A 23082-nucleotide genomic window follows, 5' to 3' on the forward strand; every position below is an offset into this window, starting at 1 on the left:
CGTGGGACGATGTGCTTCCTCCAGATTTAGCCAAAGAATGGGAATTGTTTGTCCACAATCTTCCAGCCATACACGAGTTACATGTGAAACGCAAAGTGACAGACAATGCATCAGGAATGGAACTACATGTTTATGCCGACGCCAGTGTCCTTGCTTACGGAGCAGCAATTTACGTACAAACTCGAAATGTAGACGGCCATCTTACATCAGAACTATTGTGTTCTAAGTCAAGAGTTGCTCCTATAAAACAACTCACTATTCCACGTCTTGAACTGTTATCTTCTCTATTGGCATGCAGGCTACTGGACGAAGTACGGAACTCTCTGAATGTCCCCAACGAACAGTGCTATATATATTCAGACTCAAAAATAGTTCTCGCATGGATAAAAACTGACTGTTTAAAGTTAAAACAATATGTCGCCAATCGAGTGAAAGAAATTCAACAACTATCACAAAATTGTGTTTGGAACTATGTTCCGTCGATATCCAATCCAGCAGATATATTGTCACGTGGTTGTGAAGCAAAGGAACTTTTACATCACTCATTATGGTGGCAGGGTTCGAACTCCATTAATCAAATTAAGAACTCCGAGTTTGAAAGCGAACGATTTTCCGAAAGGGACTCAAAGATGTATCAATCTGAACTCAAGCCATCGCAGGACATTAATCTATTAATTTCTCATTCCAGTTTTTCAAACCAAATATTTTCTATAACAAATTCTTATTCAAAATTGATTAATGTAATGTCTTATGTATACAGGTTTATTTACAACTGTAAGAATCAAATTAAGAGAAGTGGAAATCTTACATCCTGTGGGGTAAGTGAAGCAGAATTAAAGATATGTTCATTTGTGCAGCAGGAATCTTTAGCCGAAGAATTTAAATTATTCAAATCAGGTAAACCAGTACATGTTAATAGCAAACTGAAAATTTGTTTACATTTTTTGACAATTCAGCAAATGTTATAAGAGTTGGAGGGCGTCTAACAAATTCTGATTTGCCCTATGAGAGCAAACATCCCCTAGTTTTGCCTAAAAATCATAAAATTTCTGAGCTTATTTTATTAAATTTACATAAATCAAATTGTCACATAGGTGCACAGGCACTATTAAATTTGTCAAGACCAACAGTTTGGATAATGCATGGTAGGAATTTGGCTCGGAAAATTGCTCATGATTGTGTCATTTGCACTAAATTTAAACCTAGATTTTTAGTTCAAAAAATGGGCGATTTGCCTAGTGTTCGATGTAAACCAACTTTTCCTTTCCTAAATTCTGGTACTGATTTCGCAGGACCTTTTTTCATAAAAAACAAAAATCAACGTAAAGGCCCGTTTCAAAAAATATTTATTGCTATTTTTGTATGTCTTGTAACTAAAGCTATTCACATTGAAATTGTTTCTAATCTAACATCTGGCTCTTTTATTGCAACCCTAAAAAGATTCATTGCCTGTAAAGGCAAATGTTCCATATTATATAGTGACAATGCCAAAACCTACTTAGGAGCAAATAGAGAACTTAAACGTTTGTATAATCTAGTTAGTAAGCCAGATGAAACTCTATCTAAATTTCTTATTTCTGAGAGAATTAATTGGAAGTTTATTCCCCCTAGAAGTCCAAATTTTGGTGGAATATGGGAAAGTGGTATAAAATCATTTAAATTTCACTTAAAACGAACAATAGGTACTTTAACATACGAAGAATTTCTAACTATTATTAATCAAATCGAAGGTATTTTAAATTCAAGGCCTTTAATGCCACTTTCCAGTGATGCTGATGATCTGGATGTTTTAACACCAGCTCATTTTTAATAGGAAGATCTATAAAAAACATTCCTGAACCAGAATTAATTGATCTTTCAGATAATAGGTTAAGTAGGTGGCAATTGATTACAAAAATTACCCAAGCAATTTAGAAAAAATGGTCAAATAATTATTTGTGCCATTTACAACAACGATCGAAATGGCTCTTTGAAAAGGATAACATTTCTATTGGCACTGTAATTATAGTAAAAGACGATAATTTGCCCATTAATCAATGGCTCATGGGAGTTGTTGTCGAATTGTTTCCAGGAAAAGACAAATGTGTTAGAGTTTGCAGTGTGAAAACCAAACGTGGTATTTTCAAACGTCCTATCACTAAGTTAGCCATTTTACCAGTACCAGTTGAAGTTTGATTAAGTTATATCATTGTATGTCAATTTTATATGTGTATATATATTTTTTGCTTTCTATTTTATAAGAAAAGTGATGTCATTTCCCAATTGTTTGTTTTGCATATTACTTATATTTGAAATTATTTTCATTGCTAAATACAGTACTGTCTTTCAACGCGGGGAGTATGTTGTATCTTTACTCCAGCGCCACCTACAGTAACTTTTTGTAACACTCAGAGTAGCAATAAACAAGCTGTCATAAGGTTGTAATGGTGCTCTCTCTTTTGTCGTATTCCAATGTTAGCATTTACCAGATTTAGAAAAATTACTAATTTTAGGTCTTACCAGCAATATTACAGTCCACATTAATTAGAAGGGAATATTCATGGATAAATTACCCCCCTTTTGTTACCCCGCATCAACAACATTAGGTATGCATATTTTTACATCACTTTAATCTATGCAATTTTAAATGGCAAAGATAAAATCTGAATCGAATCACAGAAATAAAAATTTAATTAAAACTTCTTTACTCACAAACTATTTGAACAGTTTAATTTTATCATTAAAAGTTTTCGCAATCTAGTCAAAAAGTTTTTAAAGACAAATATGAAATTAAATAATAGGCATGAAACTTTAATTTTTACATTAAATTATCTTAGTTCATATGAACGAGTTTCATAGTTTTCTAGAACATTTGCATATAGAAGTTGCTCTTTACATTACTATGCTCATTATTATATTCTTGGTTTTTGACGTAAGGAAAGGAATTATATCCCATAATTTATCTACTTATCTTTATTGTTTTAAAATAAAACCTCTCAGTTTTTTTTTCGTGGATTTTTATATTGGATTTCAAGTTAAACATGTATATACAAGATGTTAAACTAAATTGAAAATTTTAGCGCATTTCCTGAGTTTCAATTTATGTTTTTATTTTGCTTAATCTTATTCCAAGTTTTTCTCAAGAAAATGAATTTCTCATCTCTCATTAAATTTTCATGTATCATTTGTATTGATAATTAATCATTAAAATGGCATTTATAACTCAAAATTTGAATTGAATGAACATTATCTTGGTGTTGCAGAATTCGGAATGAAAAAAAATACAGAATTACTTCCCTGAATTTTTTATAAAGCGTTAGAATTTGATATATTGAGGACATATTATTTTTTTGCATAATTTATATAATTAAAGCCATGGAATAGCCCAAATGCTTTCATATAGTAAAATTTCGTGGCAGTTTTAGCTTGCTTCTGCGTGAAGTGTAAATAAGAGTACATAAACTAATCTTGTAGGTTTTGAAAAATAATATTAATTCCTTCCAAATACTACCCAGCATAGACTCTATTGCTAATGAACATTAGAAATGCAAATTTGCATCAATTGTCAAAAGATTACAAAGTATATAGGTATAGATAATTTAGTTCAGTATTAATTGCAATATTATGTAAAAGCTTATTAAAATAATATTTAAATATTCTGAATAAAATCGTTATAAGAAAAAAATACAACTGCGTTTTATTCAACATTCAATTTGATTTAAACATTGTAGTTTAACATTTCTCTTGTGTTTTATAGCAGTCTAGAGATACGCCATGTATGTTCTAAATTATTAAAAAAATATATATAAGAAATGCCATATTTGACGCTGTAATTGAGAATTCGAAATTTGCCGATATCAAAACCTGTTTTCTTATAGCTCAATGTAAATGAAAATTGAATCCTTTTCTGGTTTAATTTTCCGTTTTATTGGTATTTTCATAATGAAACCCTCTATAATTAAATTTAAACCAACTAATAAAATAGTTTAAAATTACTTGGTATTTCTTTCAGAAATGGAAAAAACTAAAAATAAGTCGCGCAATTGTTTTGTAATAAACCAATCATGCTTACCAATTTATTAAGTTGTTCATAATTATTCTGTAATTTGTAAAATAAAATTCAGTAATTAGTGAAAAAAAGTGCAGCAGTTATTGAATTCTTAAGTCTACTTCATAAAGTTAATTGACTAATAGTATGCAAAAATAAAAAATATATTAAGCATATTTACTTTGAAATCTCTTCACTATATTACCTGAAAGTTTTTCAGAACATTCGTACTTAAAAGTATTTAGTAATGAATAATACTGAAGGTATTCTGCAACTTATGGATTATTGTGTCAATGAATTGAATTTGAAATACGAGTACATTATGCCTGGAAAATTTCAAATCGATGATTTGGAGAGTAAATTTGGTTGCTATCGACAATTAGCTGGATGCCAATATAATATTTTAACTAGGCAATTATTTGAAAGCGAGGCAAAACTTAGATTAAAGTCCGTTTAGTATTTAAATATTCCCACGAAATCAGTTGGCCTTGTCCAAGTCACAGAGTTGCTACATAAGGAAAATTTTGCAGAAGCGTTTCAAAATGATAAGGTATTCTCTTTAAAAATTATGTCACCTGATATATCCGGCTGGTGCTAGCAGTTTTGAGGGCTAAAGGTGGTCCTACATGTTATTAGCAGGGTGGTCATAATGTAATGGCTCTTCGATGTATATATATATATATATATATATATATATATATATATATATATATATATATATATATATATATATATATATATATATATATATATATATATATATATATATATATATATATATATATATATATATATATATATATATATATATATATATATATATATATATATATATATATATATATATATATATATATATATATATATATATATATATATATATATATATATATATATATATATATATATATATATATATATATATATATATATATATATATATATTATTATTATTATAGATATAATTATCTATCTGTATAATCCGTGATTATAGATATTTATATATTAATAAGTTTAGTAGATAATTTGCCCTAAAAACTATGTTCTTTCAATTTTCTTCAAATTTCTAATATCATAACAGCAGAGCCGCGATGGCTCAGGGGATAGAGCGTTCGCCTTCCAATGAGGCGAACCGGGTTCGAATCCCAATCGATACGAATTTCGCATCCCACTTGCATTGACTACTGTGCGGACGTGAAATATCCTCAGTTGTAGACGGTTCATGGGTTAGAGTCCCTTTGCCGTCAGGCTAACCGTGGAAGGTTCTCGTGGTTTTCCTCTCCATGTAACTCAAATGCGGGTTAGCTCCATCAAGAAGTCCTCCACGAAGGCAAATTTCTCCCAATACTCGATCTAGGAGTCCCCTTGTCTCCTGGATTGGGTTCAAAATTACAAGGCTACGGAGTTGGACATTAGTATACCCATAAAATTGGGTCGGCTGTTCAACGACATTTATAAAATAAAATAAAATATCATAACAGCGGGCTAGGATAGCTTGGTTGGTTTTGCGCTGGACTCATGTTCGTGAGAACGGAAGTTAGAATCTAGCCGGCTGAAGAATCCCCGTGTATTAAAGGGTGACTGATGAGCGCTAAATACGTCGAGGTCACTATGTCCTTCAAGTTCCCATAGCAAATCAATACCTCTGGCGAAACTGATCCAAGAGTTCTCTTGTCTTCTCGATTAGGTTCAAAATTGCAAGGCTACGGAGTTAAACATTGGTAGTCGTAAACTAAAAAAATTGGGTTCAACGATAGTTATAAGTGTTCAACGACGGTTATAAAATAAAATATCCTAACAGAACTCTCTACTGAGGAACGCTTTAGTTAGTTAACTGATCTAGTTAGTTAGTTGATTACTCCTGCTAGCCAATCGTGACTGCAAAATTCTTAATGGAGCTCGCTATAGTGTAAGCAATTTGTAAATATGTAGATACATTATTAATTAAAAATTTCATAGCCATTACAGTATTTGTCGTTAAGTTGCCTTTGATAACGAGCGACCCTATGGATTCACAAAACACGGTGTTCATAACGATATTCAGTTAGTTAACGAATTAAATTAGTGGAAAATTTTTGTATCGTAGTTACAAATTATTAAAAAATAGAACAAATTATTAAAAAAACGATTTTAATGAATGTATGCAAATTTAATAGTTTTAAAATTTCTATTTCTGAGTTCAGCTACTGAATAGTTTAATTTTTAACGTTCAAATTTTGTTTGTTTAAAGCTTTTAAAGCATTTTTTCATGATAATAATAAATGTTAAAGTTTTGACGAAGTTATAAGCTGAACTGATTAAAAACTATTGTATTGATATTAACATGGTAAAAAGTTATTTCAGAACCTTTAATTTTTGCATAGAGTTACTCTGAAAGGTATTCTGCTACTGGGGGTTCTTCTGTGTTATCACCAAGAAGTGGATTGTAAGAGCGGTGTTAGACATGAACTTCTTTTTAGTTGTCCTTCAAATTACACAAATAATAAAATTTTGGTGGACTAATATTTTTTTTACTAGGGTGTGGAGAATTTTGGAGTTCAAATTGTGAGCTTTATAACTTTGTAATTTGATCTAAGTTTAAATTAACCAGTTGAAAAAAATGATTATATTAGTAATTGATTGGTATAGTAGTTGAAAAATAAGTATTTGTGTATTTCTCATACTTAAGCTAAAAATTGTTTTACGGTATAAATTAGTATAAATTAGTCTATGTAATTCGGATAACTGTTCATTCTTAATTATAAATAAATTTTTTGTTATCATTTATTTATATACAGCCTGTGTGTTTCAATAGCTAATCTGTAAATTAACATCATACATTGTTTGAAATTTTAGATCATATTGAACTGCAATACTATATTATCATATGTCATTTTCTGCAACCTTATAGTATCAATTTAAATCTCATCCTGCAAATTTTAACTTTTTCATTTTTATTACAGTGTGTGTTATACTTATTTTGAATGAAAGCATGATTTGTTGTTGTTGTCGTAGGAAATTATGGCACTGAGGGTGCAATTGCTCTTGTTTTCCAGTAGCACCATCTATGACCAAGAAATCGATTTCTGCCACACCCATATGTTACATCCATTTATAGCACAAACCCATTCATATACTATTTATTCATCCGCAGATCGTAATCGGATGAAAAGAGTGTTTGATGTAACAATTTGGGAACCGCATTCTGGTTTTGGGGTACCCAGAGACCACTGGAATGGGACTCGCTTGACCGCCATATCTTCCAGACTCATTTTTCTGGGGCTATGTTAAGAATACCGAAATAACCCCAAAAGCATTGCTGCCATTCATCGACAGACACTTCATGTAGGTTATACGTCTGCACCACATCATAACTAATGATGACATAACCCGAATATCTGTAGTGTAGAATAAAGTTAGAGTTTTTATTTCATTTAGTAACCCTGTATTACAATCACTATTTCCAATACTTATCATTTATAGTGTTGTTGGGTCCACTATTGGTATCTGACTGTAGTACTAAACCAAAACTTTGGCTGATGATTGATTAGAATGCAATAGCACTTGATAGAAAGATACTCGCGTTTTTCTTTCAGCATAAAACGTTCCTCGGGAATGATTGAGGAATCTCAAAAGTAGAATCAGAAACTACAGAAAAAAAATTATATTTACAAATGGGGCTAGTTACTTGTTGATATAGCCTAAAGAACCTACAAAAAAGTGTTAGAAAAAAGTTTTCTTCTATGGAATTAAGAGAAAACAAATTTTATATAGAACTTTTGATAACTCTTGGGCCGAACTTATTCAAAATACATAATCAACATCCAGAACGGAAAATCTAATGATTTCATCAAAAGTAATTGAGGGAGATACGCTTTTAATAAACAGACTGAATAAATGCGTCATGTCAATCAGTGAATAAAATAAATGCATAAAAAAAAATCAGCTTTTTTGAACATGAACACAGAACTTATTCTCTTTAAAGCGTAGCTGTAATGTACGAAAACATTTTATTTCATAATTACTATTATTATTTTCAGTAAAATATTTTTTTAAAGAATATCCACATTCAAACAGAAGTACTTGAATTTTATTTACAGACACATAAAATAGTACAAAAAATAATATACTTTAAACTTTATTTGGAAATAATACAAATTAGCTTGTATACAAATTTTTTTTCTTCTGAAACTTAATGCAATGAGAAAAACAATTAAAAAAGGAAAATGTATTCCATTATTTTGGCTTTTTGTTCAGCTTTAGAAAGAAAAATATTTTATTCGTAAAAGAAAAAATAAAGTGCAAAATGTTATTAAAACATAATTTTACATCATTTAAGAAAATAAATGTTTTATAAAAAAATTATTATTTATGTCACGAATGGTTTATTTATTATCTAAAAAATTCAACAATAATAATTAAAACAAATATAAGAAGTTTCTTACATAGATTGTTCTTAAATATACTTCTAGCTACATTAAAATTTTTAAATGTTTTTTGTATCAGGAAAATTTGTCTTTGCTCTTAGTAAAAATATTTTAAATAAAAAATTTATTTCAACTGTATATAAATTACAAACTCTTTGTTAGTTTAAAAAAGAAAATAGTTCATTTTTAAATAATCTTGCATGAAATTTCGTCTAGCATGAAAAATCATTTTATATTCATATCAATATAATGTTCATAAATATTTTCATTTTAACATTATAAATCAAAAGAAAAAATCTATCTTACACTAAAAGTTACAATCAGGCACTTTTGTATTAAATATTTGTCTTTATAATTAATATATTCGCAAATGTTCCTTTGAATTGGATCATTATTTTTTCAATATTATTAAAATAAAATAAAAAAATAATAAAATTTTTGAAAAAAAAAGTTTATATTCGTGTATTTCAATTTGACAAAAAAGCTAATCAAAAGAAACCAAATTTTTACGTATGTATATATATATATATAGATAAAGAAAGATAGATTTTCAATATATTAATTCTTTTAAAAACTTCCACTTTCGATCTTTTTGATGGAACTTTGAGTCCTCTTCAAGAGCAACCTGAAACAATTATTAAAAGTTACTAAGTCAATTTATCTGGCTAAAATGATATAATTTTTTTACTGACTATTGTACATTTTTAGTTAAGCAGGATGTGGATATAAAAAATTGTTTTATTATTGGTTTTCTGCAATTTAAATATTTAGGAGATTATATAATATATATGTTACCGTTAAAGTATATAATGCAGTTATTTCATAGAATACCTAGTTATTCCATGAAATAACTGATCGTGCCCGTTAAAGTGTGTAATATGTTATTAATTCGACACTTAAACTAGTTATTCTATGAAATAACTAGGTATTTTATAAATTAACTAATGAGAGACAGTTAAAGTGTAAAATAAACAATTTATCTAAAATGAAATAACTAGGTATTCTGTAAATAAACTAATGATAGACAATTAAAATGAAAGAGAAGCAATTTATCTAATTTATGCTGCGTATAAATGGTATTTATGGAAACGTACCATAAAATCATTTGTTGCAACAAGGTTCACTGAAATGACACTTGGAATTACAAAGAACATTATTTCTAAAACAAAAACATTTTTTGTTGACACACTGGGTTTTACACGAACATTTTTTAAATCCCTGAATAGATTTTAAATCCCTTAATAGATTATTTTACACTTTAACGGGCTGCAGATCGTTATTCTATGAAATAACTAGTTAAACCATGAAATACAAGAGAGTTATGCATTTTAACGGACACGATCAGTTATTTCATGGAATAACTAGGTATTCTATAAAATAACGGATTTCATACTTTAACGGCAACATATGTTAGCATATATACATAGAAAATTCCAAATTTAGTGATAGAATATGAAATTTTATACTCAGCTTCTTAATAGTCAAAAGACGATTAGCCAAACTGAATTTGATAAAAAAAAAAAAAAAAAAAAAAAAAAAAAAAAAAAAAAAAAACACCAATATTTTCACTTAGGAAACGGAATTCTTTAAAGATTAAGACAGTGAGTTTCGCCCACAATGACGCGGCTGTGATTTAGATTCGCATACAAGAACCCAGCTCGATTTCTCAGCTTTATATACGAAGCATCGCATTTTCTACAACATTTTAATAAACACAAGAATGAGTGAAGCAAATTTTCATACCTTCTTAAAGTTATCAAAAGTATAAAACAATTTGCATACAGCTTGTATAGAAAGAAAATATCAACATTTAAAAGGCAGGAACTAGATTCAAACCCACTAATTTCGCTTGGAATTTCTCTGTTCTAACCATTCAGCAGTAGGAACACTTTTATGCGAAAATTAAGTTAAGTATTATATATAAACATATAAATTGCGTTAGAAAGTCTCAAAAATTTTGACTTCTATTTTACAAATTCTCGTTTGATGTTTGTTAAATGAAAAATTTCCAAGTTAATTAAAAGTTGCTCCCCGTGTAGGATGACTAAGGCTACAAATTACTAATTAGCATTATTAAGAAATTTTTTCATACAGAAAAAGAACTATTGCCTCCCTTTATATTCTCTCCATATTGTCTCTCTATATATACTCTATATACTGTCTCAAAATTTTTGCTCCCAACTGTTTATTACAACATCGCCACTGTTTGTTGATGTTATATATAAAAAACTTCAAAACAATGTAAATAGCCGTTTTATTCCATCTGTGTGAAATTTGAAGTAGCAGCGTGCTATTTTATAAGTAGAAAGTGTTCCTTTAACTTTATAACATTTACATCAAAATAGATTAAAGACTGTTAATAATAAAAGATAAATTTATGCCATTAATAATTAACCTATACATAAATACGTAAAAAAAGGTTTCAAACATTAAAGTTAAAATTAACTAATTATTTAATTACAGATTTTAGTCAGAGGAACAATAATTTTTTCATTCGATTTTAAAAATATCTGAACTCAAACTGCGAAAATAACACAGACCCTAAAAATGATAGTTATGAGAGAATGATTGCAATTTACAAACTGATTTTTATATTCTTTGTGTGCTGATTTCAAATAGGATCAAATATGGTTAGGTCACAAAAGGATTTTTCACAAACATGGCTTGAATATATGAAGAAAAATACTTATATACAGGGTGGTCCTAAAATTCGTGTCAAAAATGTAAAGGTTGGTAGAGGGGACTTAAATAATCATATTTCGTATAGGATTGTGTGTGTGGTAATGCCGCCTTGAGCCGGTAGGAAGCGCTGATGACTGCGGCGTATAAAAGCGCTTGCTAGCACGGATCTCAAACAGCATGCATCGTTTCACCAATGTGGAGCTTGCCGACGTGCATTTAATGTATGGGGCTACACAAGGAAACGAATTAGCTGCTCAGAGGATGTACAGAGAGCGTCAGAAATCACCTGGACGCTGTTTACGGCCAGCATTGGATAGGACGGGGTGATCTAGTTCCCTGGCCATCGCGTTCTCCTGATTTAACCTGCTTGGATTTTTTCCTTTAGAGTCATATTAAAAGTCTGGTGTACGAGAGTCCCATCAAGAAGATCTTGTTGCCGGCTTGTCTGTTGCTGCTTTACATGTGCTCGACATGCCCAACGTCTTTTCTAATGTACGCCGATCCATGCGCCGTCGCTGTGAATCTTGTATCGATGTTGGTGGCTGCTTTTTCGAGCACTTCTTGTAAACTGTTGATAAATTTTTATTTTCTTTTGTCTTTACTTGTCTTTTCAGTTTCCTCTGATTCATACTGCTTTACAAACTAGTGCTTTAATGTGCCATTATCGCACGCACATTCCTATCCGAAATATGCTTATTTATGTCCCCTCTACCTACCTTTACATTTTTGACATGTATTTTAGGACCACACACACACACACACACACATATATATATATATATATATATATATATATATATATATATATATATATATATATATATATATATATATATATATATATATATATATATATATATATATATATATATATATATATATATATATATATATATATATATATATATATATATATAGCCAGTAAGGTTTCTTCCAATATTGTTCCCAATCAGAGTCCTAGGTTTTACAGGAATAATTCCAACTATAAAGAATTTTTAAAAGGGACTGATAAATTTAAAATGGATTTAATTAATAGCCATTTTCCTAACTAATTCCTTCAATTTTATTTTTAAAAAATTTTAAACCACTTAGAACACAAAAATTTTTACATTTATATAAATTCGAATATATTTTTCTTCTGTTGATTTTTTTTTATTAAATATCTTCTTTCTGAATTTTGAATTAGCTCTGATTTATTTTTAAGGCAAAAACTAATTATGATAAACTATTCCTAAAGCCACTGGGCGGAATAATTTGGATGTATGACTGTTTACACTGCATCAATTAATTTATTAAGTAAACGTCTAAATAAACTGTGGCCATTATATAATAACTTCAATTATTTAATTTTAATTGACCAGAGTAATAAACAGTTTATTTTTATTTATTGCTATTATTAATATATAGTTTTTTTTACGTATGGAATGGACTCTGATTTATGAACAGCCATCCTCTATGAACACAGGTAATACATGTATACTTTACTGTTATGAAAGAATGTATGAATGAAGGATAAAGTCTATAAACGGCATTCTATCCATGTATGCAGACTCTGATTCATAAACAGTCACCCTATATGAGAAGGAATACCAATAAAATGGTTTATTCCTAATTTTTGTCTGTGATTTGAACTCTACAACGATTACCTATTTGAAGGGATTCTTTTTTACGATTTAATTTTAATTTTTTAATTAATTTTAATTTTTATTTATATTTTATTATTTTTTTACTGGTTTTTCTTCCTATTAAGGGCTTTGTTACTTAAATTTTCCAAATATTTTTTTATTAAAATGCTTTTTTCATAGATGGCAGCTCTGAAATGCAATTTGCTTCATATTTTTTCTGCCAAATATATGTTAAAAAATTTTTTTAACAATTTAATCTATAAGCACTGTTTAATATCTCTTTCTGCTTAGTGAATTTTTGTTAACTATTAGATTAGCATATCTGTGAAGGCATTTTAACATTTACTCCAAGTCGGCAAGTTTGTTTTCTGCTTTCTTTTTATCTCAAACTCATTTTCAATTGCATTTTTACTTTTTAGCAATATAGATGCATTATAGAGAGTAATTTTATCTTAGAATAATTATTCCTTGTTTTGAAGTATTGCATTTACCACCGTAAAGTAATGCATGCGTCCTGAAGAGAACCTTTACGTTTTCCTAGTAAAAGAATTTTCTATTTTATTTTATAATTTTTTGACTAACCATTACTTTAGAAGGAGAGACTTAAGATTTCAAGAGAGATTTAGGAAGAAACTAAACCATTACTTCATATGTTACTTTCTGATGTGTGTTCACAGAACCAAATGAGATTAAAATCAAGTCGATAGAACGAATAGTTAAGAAGTAGTTAAGGTTTTATGTTTTTAGAATACAATTTTATATTTATACCTATTTCCGCGTCATTGGTAAGAGTTTCTGGAGGTTTCTTTATCTGTCATAGCATTTGTTAAAGCTGTGATGGCATTGAGCTATCAAAGGCTTTAATGAAATGCCCACCCAGCTTCAGATCGATGAGTGTCTAGGAAATTTGGGCTTTGTCTCCTCATAGTGGAGTCTCTATGAGTTGCTATAGTTGAAGTGCTTTACTTTCAGCATATTTATAACAAATGTGGGTGAATAAAAATAGTTTACTCCTATTTTAAGAAAACTGTCAAAAAATTTGAATGCAGTTGACATGGAATTGATTTTTAATCGTTTGTATTATATAAGAAATTCCGTGAAGACCGTTTTTAATACGTATTTTTGAAACTCCTTATACCCTGGTACTCTCAAATTAGTATTTAACCGATAAAAAAACACATTCGAAATCTGACAAATCACAGAAAAGGAAGGTTGATAAAAACAAGTTTGATTGTAACAGGAAACAAAGAGGAATCACAGAAACACCGTCAAGCTTCAATCTGTTTTGATGTTTATTACATTCGTTCTGCTCTCTCGATAAGCATACTTATTTGTTTTGCTAAGGATTATATATTAAGGGAGACACCTTTTATGACAAGAAATGGAATGGAGCATAAAAATAATACTCACTAAGAATTCTTTGCTGAGGTAATATGGCACCGCTCTTAATATAAATGGAGGATCTTCCATTAACATGATGGTTGTTAACTTGTTGTTTTCCCCGACCACCGTTTCTGTGTGGATGATTCCTTGTAAAAGATGGTTCTTCAGATTTCCTTTTCTGATTTCTTGTGGATTGTCTCTGGTGGTCTTGACCATCACTACCACTCTCATCACTGTTGTAATCGCAAGATTGATATTTTCTGGTTCTTTTCTCGAATTCTCTTGTCTTTTTACGAACGTTTTCTTTCAGTTCTTTTTCAAAATTCAAAGTCGAAAACAGATTGGGTTTTTTGTCTCCATTCATTTTTTTAAATGGATCGTAATCAGGTATTTCATCTTTTCGCCTCTCTAATGCATAATAAGAGTGAGATTCAAATGTACGCCCGCTGTTTGTTCTGCACAATCTTGTATGTAGTTCATGTTCTTCAACAGAGTCAGGTGTAAATCGACTCTTATTTGAATCTGGCATTAAACTATTGTTTTTTACGCCATTTTCATGAGAAAGACAAGAATGAACCTGAAAGGGAAATTTTATATAGCCCTTATTTTTAAAAATAATAATGATTTACTTCGAAAAATCATGGAATCCTTTCAGAGAAATCATGAAAAAACCTGGTCCTCTTAATTATTAGATATTTTACTTTATTCCTTCTCGAGTTTAAACACAAAATAAATAATGAAACATATTAATAACTTTTGCTCAAATAATCGGATTGCAAATTACTCAGATACATTGTTAAAAGTTTGAGGGGCTAAACTTAAATATGTGATTTGTGAGCACAATATTTCGCTAATTTAGTTAATAAATAAGAAGAAAAAAAACGTAACTTCTCTAAATAAATATGCTTTGTTTCGATAAATTTTTTACTCTCAAAATATTAAAAATGTCATCCTAAAAGGTTAAAGAACGATCGACTGTCTAAACTATTAGAATCCCATTTTAAGAGTGCTAATCATATTTTGAAAATTCCGTCGAAAACGGGTATAATTCTTTTGTGTCGCGTAACTTAAAATATGGTCAGCATAAACTTCTTTTGATATCTAGAAAATTGAAATTTGTTGAGGCACTAATGGTGAGTGTCTAAATGCATTAACATTCGATTATTTATAGAGGAATAAGTTAATGAAAATTGAATTTATAAAAATAATTTATAATGAAAACGAAAAACAATTTTTACTCAACGTAATTGTTTCTGTTAAATATTAATTATGATTGATAAAAACCGTAATTGGTTTATATTGAACTTTTACTTCAATATGAAGTCGTATGTAAGATCGATTCTCTTGAGTAATTAAGAAAAGATTCCATTACATCACTATTAAATTCATCGTGAATACATACTACATTAAAACTAATTTTTTACAGATAGTAAAAGTGTCTCACATTTTTGAATTTTACAACTTGTTGTCACTTGAAACTATCGAATTGTTGCAATTTTTACCTAATTCGAATGTGGTGATTTCAAATCTGAAAGATTCTTTTGGTATTTTAGTTAAGTTCATTTTTTGTCTGAAGAACACTACTCCACAATAAGGGAGATTTCTGTACTTGACATTTCTTTAAAATTTCTCAGGAAATATTTATTCTATAACATTAGAGGTGTTTATATTCTCATACTTATCAATATATTTTAAAGCTTCTAGAGGTTTCAAGGACAACGCATTTTTAAACATCCTATGCCATAAGCCTTGGCAATCAGCTTAGAACTAGAATCGATCGCTTTGGTTATTATTTTGAATATTTACGTGGAATTTCGCTTAAATAATTATAAAGAACATTTTGATAAAAACAAAATTTTTTTTTTGTTTTTGCTGTAACTTTAAAAATATTCAACAAAATTAAACAAAATTTTTGGAACAATTTTTAATTTTAAACAAAATTATTATTATAAAATTTGAAAATTGAATAAATTTAGAAATATTGACAAAGGCATTTATGATTGATGTTTTAAACATTATACTTTGATGAAACATCAAAATGCGCCAATGATTATTAAAATCATAAATAGCTTTTCGATCGTAAATAAATGATTTTTTATCTCCTAATTGACTCATTTCACTTTCAAAAATAATGGCTCAGTTAACAAAAATTTTATCATTGATCCATATAGAGCAAGGTAATCTATTCACAATGCTAAAATGTTTAAAAAAATATTGAAGCTTCTGTTAAATTTCTTTGTAAGTAATATGTATTTCCCACAAATAAATACTAATGAAAATACGACGTGAATAGATAAAGATTTGAAAATTAGGAGGAAAAAATATAAACAAATGAATATACCTCTTGTTTCGAGATACTTGAGTGAACTATTGAAGTTTGGTTATATATGGGGTCAGCAGAGAGTTCATTTCTGGAAAAATTACGTGTTTTTCTCTTAAAGCTCCCTTCGCAAATACTGCAATCATTACCATGTTCACATTTACATCTGAAGCAAAGAAACAAAAACTAAATTAATGAAACTTAAAATATCACGTAATCATAGAAGTACTGTTCTCAAAATTAAAAATAGACAACCCTGAAAAATTTTTAATCGGATCTTCACGTTCTAGGACTCAATCTTAATGGTTTGAGGAGGTTCTAGAGTAAGTTCTTTCTGTGCAGAGTCTAAGACAGCTTGTAGATCAAACACAGCATTTTATAAAAACATAATAGTTGTATATTAACATTTACAGTGATTTAAATCTTAGTTATTTTGAACTCGTTGAACATGCAGTCATATACCACTGCGTTCGTCTTTCTGCCATATCATCAAATTTTTCTGGGTGCTTGAGGCCGTCTTTCTCTCTCCGTTGAATAAGTTTTTATAGCACAAGATTTGAATATGTTGCTACCCTATAAATGATATCTTTCATCTCATCATCAAAATTTATCTGGGTGCCGTCTTTCTCTCTCCATTAAACAGGTTTTTATAGCACAAGATTTGAAGGTTATGAATTTCAACTTTCAAAGAACATTTGATTTTCAAATAATTTGCATAATACATAAAATTTTGCCTACTGATTTTAAATATGCTAATTAATGTGTGCAGGCAGACAATATTTTAAATTTCGAAATCAGGCATGAAAATGTACTTTCTCTAATTAAACATACCTTTTTATTCGGATTTTTGATCCTCAAAATAGAGGGCTAGTTGCACTCTGGGAAATATGGTTCGTTGAAAAAAAGTTATGTTTATTCAAAGGTGTCTGACTTCGTAACTTAAAATATCGTCTTTACTAGTTAATTTGAATATTTGAGGTTGCTTCCTCAAACCTTTAAGACTTGAGTCCTGGAACGTGAAGATGCGATCATTAGATCAAAAGTTACTCAGGATGGTCCAAATTTTTTTTTTATTTATTTTGCACATTGCACATTCGTCTTGTTTAGCGCTATGGATTGAAAGATAAATGTTTTATTAAAATGTAGTAAAATTTTTGTTTGATAATCTGAAAATTAATTGCGTAAAGTAATAAAAACTAGTAGAATTGCACATTCGTCTTGTTTAGCGCTACGGATTGAAAGATAAATGTTTTATTAAAATGTAGTAAAATTTTTGTTTGATAATCTGAAAATTAATTGCGTAAAGTAATAAAAACTAGTAGAATTGCACATTCGTCTTGTTTAGCGCTACGGATTGAAAGATAAATGTTTTATTAAAATGTAGTAAAATTTTTGTTTGATAATCTGAAAATTAATTGCGTAAACTAATAAAAACTAGTAGAATAATTTCAATTTCATAAATAGAAACGATATGTTTCCAATGTTTAATAAATTTAATTATCAAAGTATACTTACATTTATCCAGTTCACAACATTGCATATTGACTTCATAGTATGAAAAAATAACCTATACTTACCTAGCAAAAACGAAATTCATGGCTATAATAAAACTATGTCCAGCAGCTCATAAGAATTTATATCAAAAATATTTTATTGCTTAAGTATTAACAATATATAAAAATATTTTTATGTATAAGCTTAGAATATATTTAACCGAGAGAAGTGATTAGCAATACTTGAAAGCTTAAATAATTTTTTCTAAGCATGTTTCTTTGAAGCTTTGATTACTAAACATACATATTATTGATTTAAATATAATTTATATTAAAATGCTGATTACCTGCTATTTTTGTAATAATTGCTATTATTTTGGAGTCTCCTATCAGAACTTTTTTTTCCATCCATTTGTTTGCAATCATCACTTGATGAACGACCTCCTTCTGGTTCTGGTCTGGTGGGACAATCTCTGTTTTGTCGTTTCAGCCATTTTTTCATCCCTGTTGGCTGTTGCCAGTTACTTTCAGCAATTAAATCGTTATATGTATGTTGTGCTTCATGTGGTGTTTCTGGACTTGGATATAATTTACACACACTCTCAATATATTCTGCAACATCGTTTTCATGAAGTTCTCTTTCATACAAATGATTCAAGTTTTTTGGTGATTTTTCTTGAAGGCTAAGGATTCTGAGTTGATGACGAATATTCACTTTTTCCTTGTCTCTCTGCTTTCGAAATTCTTCTTCAACTTTGTTCATCCACTCAATTTCTTCCTGCCTTTTTCTTTCTCGAGCTTCAACTTCTCGAGCCAACTTTTCTTCCAATTTTTTCTTTTCTTCTTGCTTAACGGTACTTTGATATGAATATTTCTTCCTATTAATTGGTTTCTTCATTACTAATTCACTATCGGTATTGACGTAGATATCATCTACTATTGAATGCTTTTTTAATGGAGTCGATTTATACTCTGGTAAATAAATGACATGTCCTTCAGAGGATTGACCAGGGAAGGATTTTTTCCATTCGGGATTCATGACAGGATTACCATGTGGTGATTTATTAGTTTCCCTTTCTTGTTGCCTGGCTTTTGATTCAGAATTGCTGCGCCTTACATGCTCAAGTATATACATTTCTGTTGTTTCATTTTCTGGCTTTTCAACATTAAGATTATTAATGAAATTAGGCAGACTTCTACTTAATGACCAGTTAGAATCTAAGCCTTTGTTCTCTTCAACTGGAGCTTTTGTTCTTAAGCCCAATGCTTTCTTGAGATTTCTTAAACTATTAAAATGTTGCCCTTCTGAATTTTTGCAACTTTTCTTTCGTCTGCCTTTACTCTTAATCTTTTCTTTTTCTGGATAGAGTATTTCATCAAAAACATTCCTTTGGTCTGTTCTTGGAAGAGATCTAGAAGGAAACATAAGATTTGGCATCGAAAATTTTGCTTGTATATTTTTAGATGGTCTATTTCTATCATCGGATGGTGAGTTATCACTACCACATTCACTATCATCTGCCAAGTCATGTTGAGGTACCCACATAGAATTATGCTCATCAGGAGATGCATTACATATCTGAATATTATTCATAACGAGAGTTTCCAAGCTTTCATTAATTAACATTGGACTACCTGCATCCGGAGAAATTCCAGAATCTCCGCTTCTATCATGTATCAATTTTCTTGGGGCTACAGGCCTGTTGATACGACATATTTTTTCTTCTAATAAGTCATCAGCATCATCACTACTAACATCGGATCTTTGTTGGTGAGATTTAAAAAAGTCCAAATTAATGGATTTCCAAACATCTGTGGGTGAAAAACGTGAGATTTCTACTGGTCTTCTGGGCAATGTGGGTCGAAGCTGAAGATCTATTTCCAGTTCTTCCTCGGAAGGTGTGGAACTAGATATTGCTCCTTCAGGATTAAATCGCGTATTTGATTCCAAAAAAGTTGGTTCCCATTTATTTTGTCGAATTTCATAGTCAGGTGCTGAAACTTTTGGTAACCTAGGACTAAAATGTTTTTGTTCCAATTGTGTGACCATATCATTATTTCTTATATTATACTCGTAATCATTTCTGGTAATTGATGAAATTTTATGAAGTGATGAATTTCGAGCCAAATTAGGTACATCACGATGGTCTGTTACAAATTTATCATTCCTGCTTTGTCTTTCGTGTTTAGAATTACTATTTCTATGAATTTGTTGAACGTCATTTCTATATCCATGAAAATGTTTATTTGTGGGAGGTTCACAGCGTTCCTTCGAATCTTGAGAATGTTGCATTGATAGTTTGAATGACTGGTTTCTATGTTCCCTTTTGATTCTTTCAGCTCGCTTTTTAGCAGCATCAGTAATTGCGTCTTTCAATGCAAAATTCAAAGGTTTTTCGTCCTCTCCCGATGGATACAAATTACTTTCACTACAAGTAAGGTTTCTTAAACTGTTATTTCTTTGGCATCTGTCAGTCCTGTTTTCAACATTTTCCCGAATTCTTTGTTCCTCTACCCGATCTAAAGATTTACAACGTTTCCGTTTTTCTACAGATTCCTGATTTGACCTAAATTTCCATTTTTCAACTGTTCTCCTATTCTTTTCATAATTTTTACTAACTGTTTTAAGTGCAATCACATCATCTGATCCTTTATTATAATCTGGAGGTGGTGGTGGGGGAGGAGGAGGCATTTCTTCAGGAGGAATTGGAGGTAAAGGTCGCCTAGGTGTATCACCATAGTCGTGAGCTATAAGACAACATTTATTAGTTCGTGGATTTTCATTATTATATGAAACCGGAATTCGACTTAGTGTTCTAGGTAAAGTGTTAGACTGGGGAGGCTGAGGTGCTCTTTTCTTTTTTCTTGATTTAATTTTAGCTTTACTGGGACTGACTGCAATTATACTTCTTTTATTTATAGTTTCTTCACATCGTCCATCAATGTCTGAGTCATCCTCATCTGAATCATTCATCATCATGCGAACTATATCAGGATCACTATGAGATTTTCGGTGGCCGTACAATGTCGATTGCATAGAATGACATTTTTTTTGTAAAACCTGGACGAATTCTGGTTCTGATACTGGATTAGCTTTCCTGCCGCTGATGGTACCTCCATTTTGTAAAATACAGCCATTATCTGTACTGCGTAATCGTTGAGGTGGGTTTGATGCTATAGGAAGGACACGATTTTCAGGACTAGCAAATTTACTACTAAACTTTTTTCCTTCCTTATGGTTGTTTTCATGGTTATGAAGAAGAGAAGGAGCAAAGCGAGATACTGATTGTGAATGAGAGTTACCCATTGAACCTCTTATCTATCTGAAATATGAAAAAAATACTTTAAATTTAACCAAGCAATCCTATTATAGTTGACAGATTAAAAAATAAGTAAAAAAATATTTTAAAAATAAACGTTAAACATGGGTCACTTATAATACCTGTTATTTTAAAATGCAAATGGCTAAATTGTACTTCATTAATATCACAAAGACAATTTTTAACTTATCCTTGAAGATTCGTTAATATACATGTAAATTTACTGAATCTGACGCAGATTGGAGTTTTGAGTCATTCATAACAGTTACAGTCATTCATAACAGTTGGGTTTAGTTTCGTTCGTCTTTAACCCGCGCTCTTTATGCCAATTAGGAAAAAGGTGCAAAAGACCAAAATAAAAAAATCCAGAGCTTTGTAAAATAAAAAGCTTTTGTGATCTTATTTTTTAATCAATGAAAAGTTTCTTCCAACTGGCTTATAAAAATATGTGAACACTATGATGGTTTATGGCTATGGTTACATGGTAATAATGGTTTTCATAAAGTTGGAAAAATCTGGCTAAATTAACAAGCTTTTATGTTTACAAATTAAAAATATTGGCTGTTTGTTTGCTTTATATTTAAGTTCCGATTAAAAATTTAGGGGATTCTTTTCAGTAAGATGGTATAATGCACACTTTTTAAAAAGTGACAGTGTTAACAGCAGCAAATTCGATTGATGCACTAAATATTCACTACTCTTTCAATAAACTTTCTATTTAAATAAAATTAACCCTTTCAGGACTTTCCCTTTATATATAAAGCAAGCCTTTCTTATTAATGATCTCAATTCAGTCTTTTTTCGTATCACATCTTGTATTAGTATATATTCGTATATTCTCAAAAAGTGCTTCTCAAACAATAAAAAACAAATTCCTTATTTCTAAACATAGTAATTTAACTTATTTATTGCTGCTATTTGTTATGTATACTATCAAGGAATTTTATCTATAAACAATTAGACGCTTTTTTATTCTCGTTACATTGGCTCAGTTAATAGCATGAATATGCATGGCTTTTGAATAACAGCATTTTTTTTGTGAATAACAGCCTGGCTTTTTATTATTATAAATTGGTTCTTTTGATTAGAAAAAAATATCTTTTTAAGGCATTTATAAGAAACTTTTGCAATAGTTTATGTTAATTCCTGCCACCAGAAAGAAATACACATTTATTCTAAAATTTTTATTGTGAATTAAATAATTGTTAATTGTTACGTTACGTTAATTGTTGTCAGGGATTTAAGTTAATTTCTCTGTTATGCTCCCATCAGAGTTTGGTAATACGAATCTAGGCGCGATTTTATTTTCACTCCTCCAAAATTCCACCAGGAATAAGGCCCGAAAATATATTGCTAAATCATTAGTTTTTTTTTTTATATTCATGCTGTTAGGGAATTACGTTAATTATAAGTAGCTTAACTACGTCCTTAACCCAAAATTTTCCTACTTAGGCATAAAGAGGGTTTCTCCGCTAATAATAAAAATTTATTATAATGAAAATCATTCTACCAATGCTTTCAAAAGCAGTACTATTGAAAAAAAAACTCCTATGAATTCCTCAGAAATCCATGATCAGTGTAGAGTAGATGGCAATGGTTCTGTGTCAATTCGTTGCTCACAATTTGTCGTGGAACAATCCTGTGTGAGTACAATTCGTCCCAACGACAATTCAACAAGAGCACTACTTGGCCCAAAAACAATTCGTTGCGAGCACACAGTAATTATGGCAACGAAAAGGGTGTTTCTTCGGAAAAGCTATCATCAAAGTATATATATTTGCAGAAAATTTTGTTATGTCGGTATAAATGATATATATATATATATA

The 23082-nt window shown here is 29.8% G+C and overlaps 2 protein-coding genes across 3 annotated transcripts in view; one reads left to right on the top strand and one right to left on the bottom strand.

Annotated features, from left to right (window-relative positions):
• The first annotated feature begins 116 nt into the window (after nt 1-116).
• LOC107452968 (uncharacterized) lies at nt 117-1810 on the top strand. The gene is made up of 2 exons (XM_016069611.3): nt 117-897; nt 1095-1810. Exons 1-2 carry the CDS (start codon nt 117-119, stop codon nt 1808-1810), a joined length of 1497 nt encoding a protein of 498 aa, XP_015925097.2.
• Nucleotides 1811-8130: 6320 nt separating this feature from the next.
• Nucleotides 8131-23082, bottom strand: part of LOC107453026 (uncharacterized) — a 58143-nt gene continuing 43191 nt past the window's right edge. For both annotated transcript variants that reach the window (XM_016069695.4, XM_016069687.3), the window contains 4 exons: nt 18284-21259; nt 16465-16609; nt 14151-14700; nt 8131-9058 (listed from right to left, as the gene is read on the bottom strand). In XM_016069695.4, coding sequence (XP_015925181.1) covers nt 9048-9058; nt 14151-14700; nt 16465-16609; nt 18284-21243 — 3666 coding nt within the window. In that variant the 5' untranslated portion in view covers nt 21244-21259 and the 3' untranslated portion in view covers nt 8131-9047. The remainder of the gene's footprint in view (nt 9059-14150; nt 14701-16464; nt 16610-18283; nt 21260-23082) is intronic.

This window comes from Parasteatoda tepidariorum, chromosome 11 (genome assembly GCF_982258835.1).
Source record: "Parasteatoda tepidariorum strain Cologne lab strain chromosome 11, Ptep-v5.0, whole genome shotgun sequence".
Taxonomy (NCBI): Eukaryota; Metazoa; Arthropoda; class Arachnida; order Araneae; family Theridiidae; genus Parasteatoda; species Parasteatoda tepidariorum.

Excerpts from the sequence above, each read along its gene's own strand:
- LOC107452968 (XM_016069611.3), top strand. The coding sequence starts at position 117 with ATGGAACTACATGTTTATGCCGACGCCAGTGTCCTTGCTTACGGAGCA. Across the intron at positions 898-1,094 it reads ATTTAAATTATTCAAATCAG|GTGCACAGGCACTATTAAAT; the intron begins GTAAACCAGTAC and ends ATTGTCACATAG.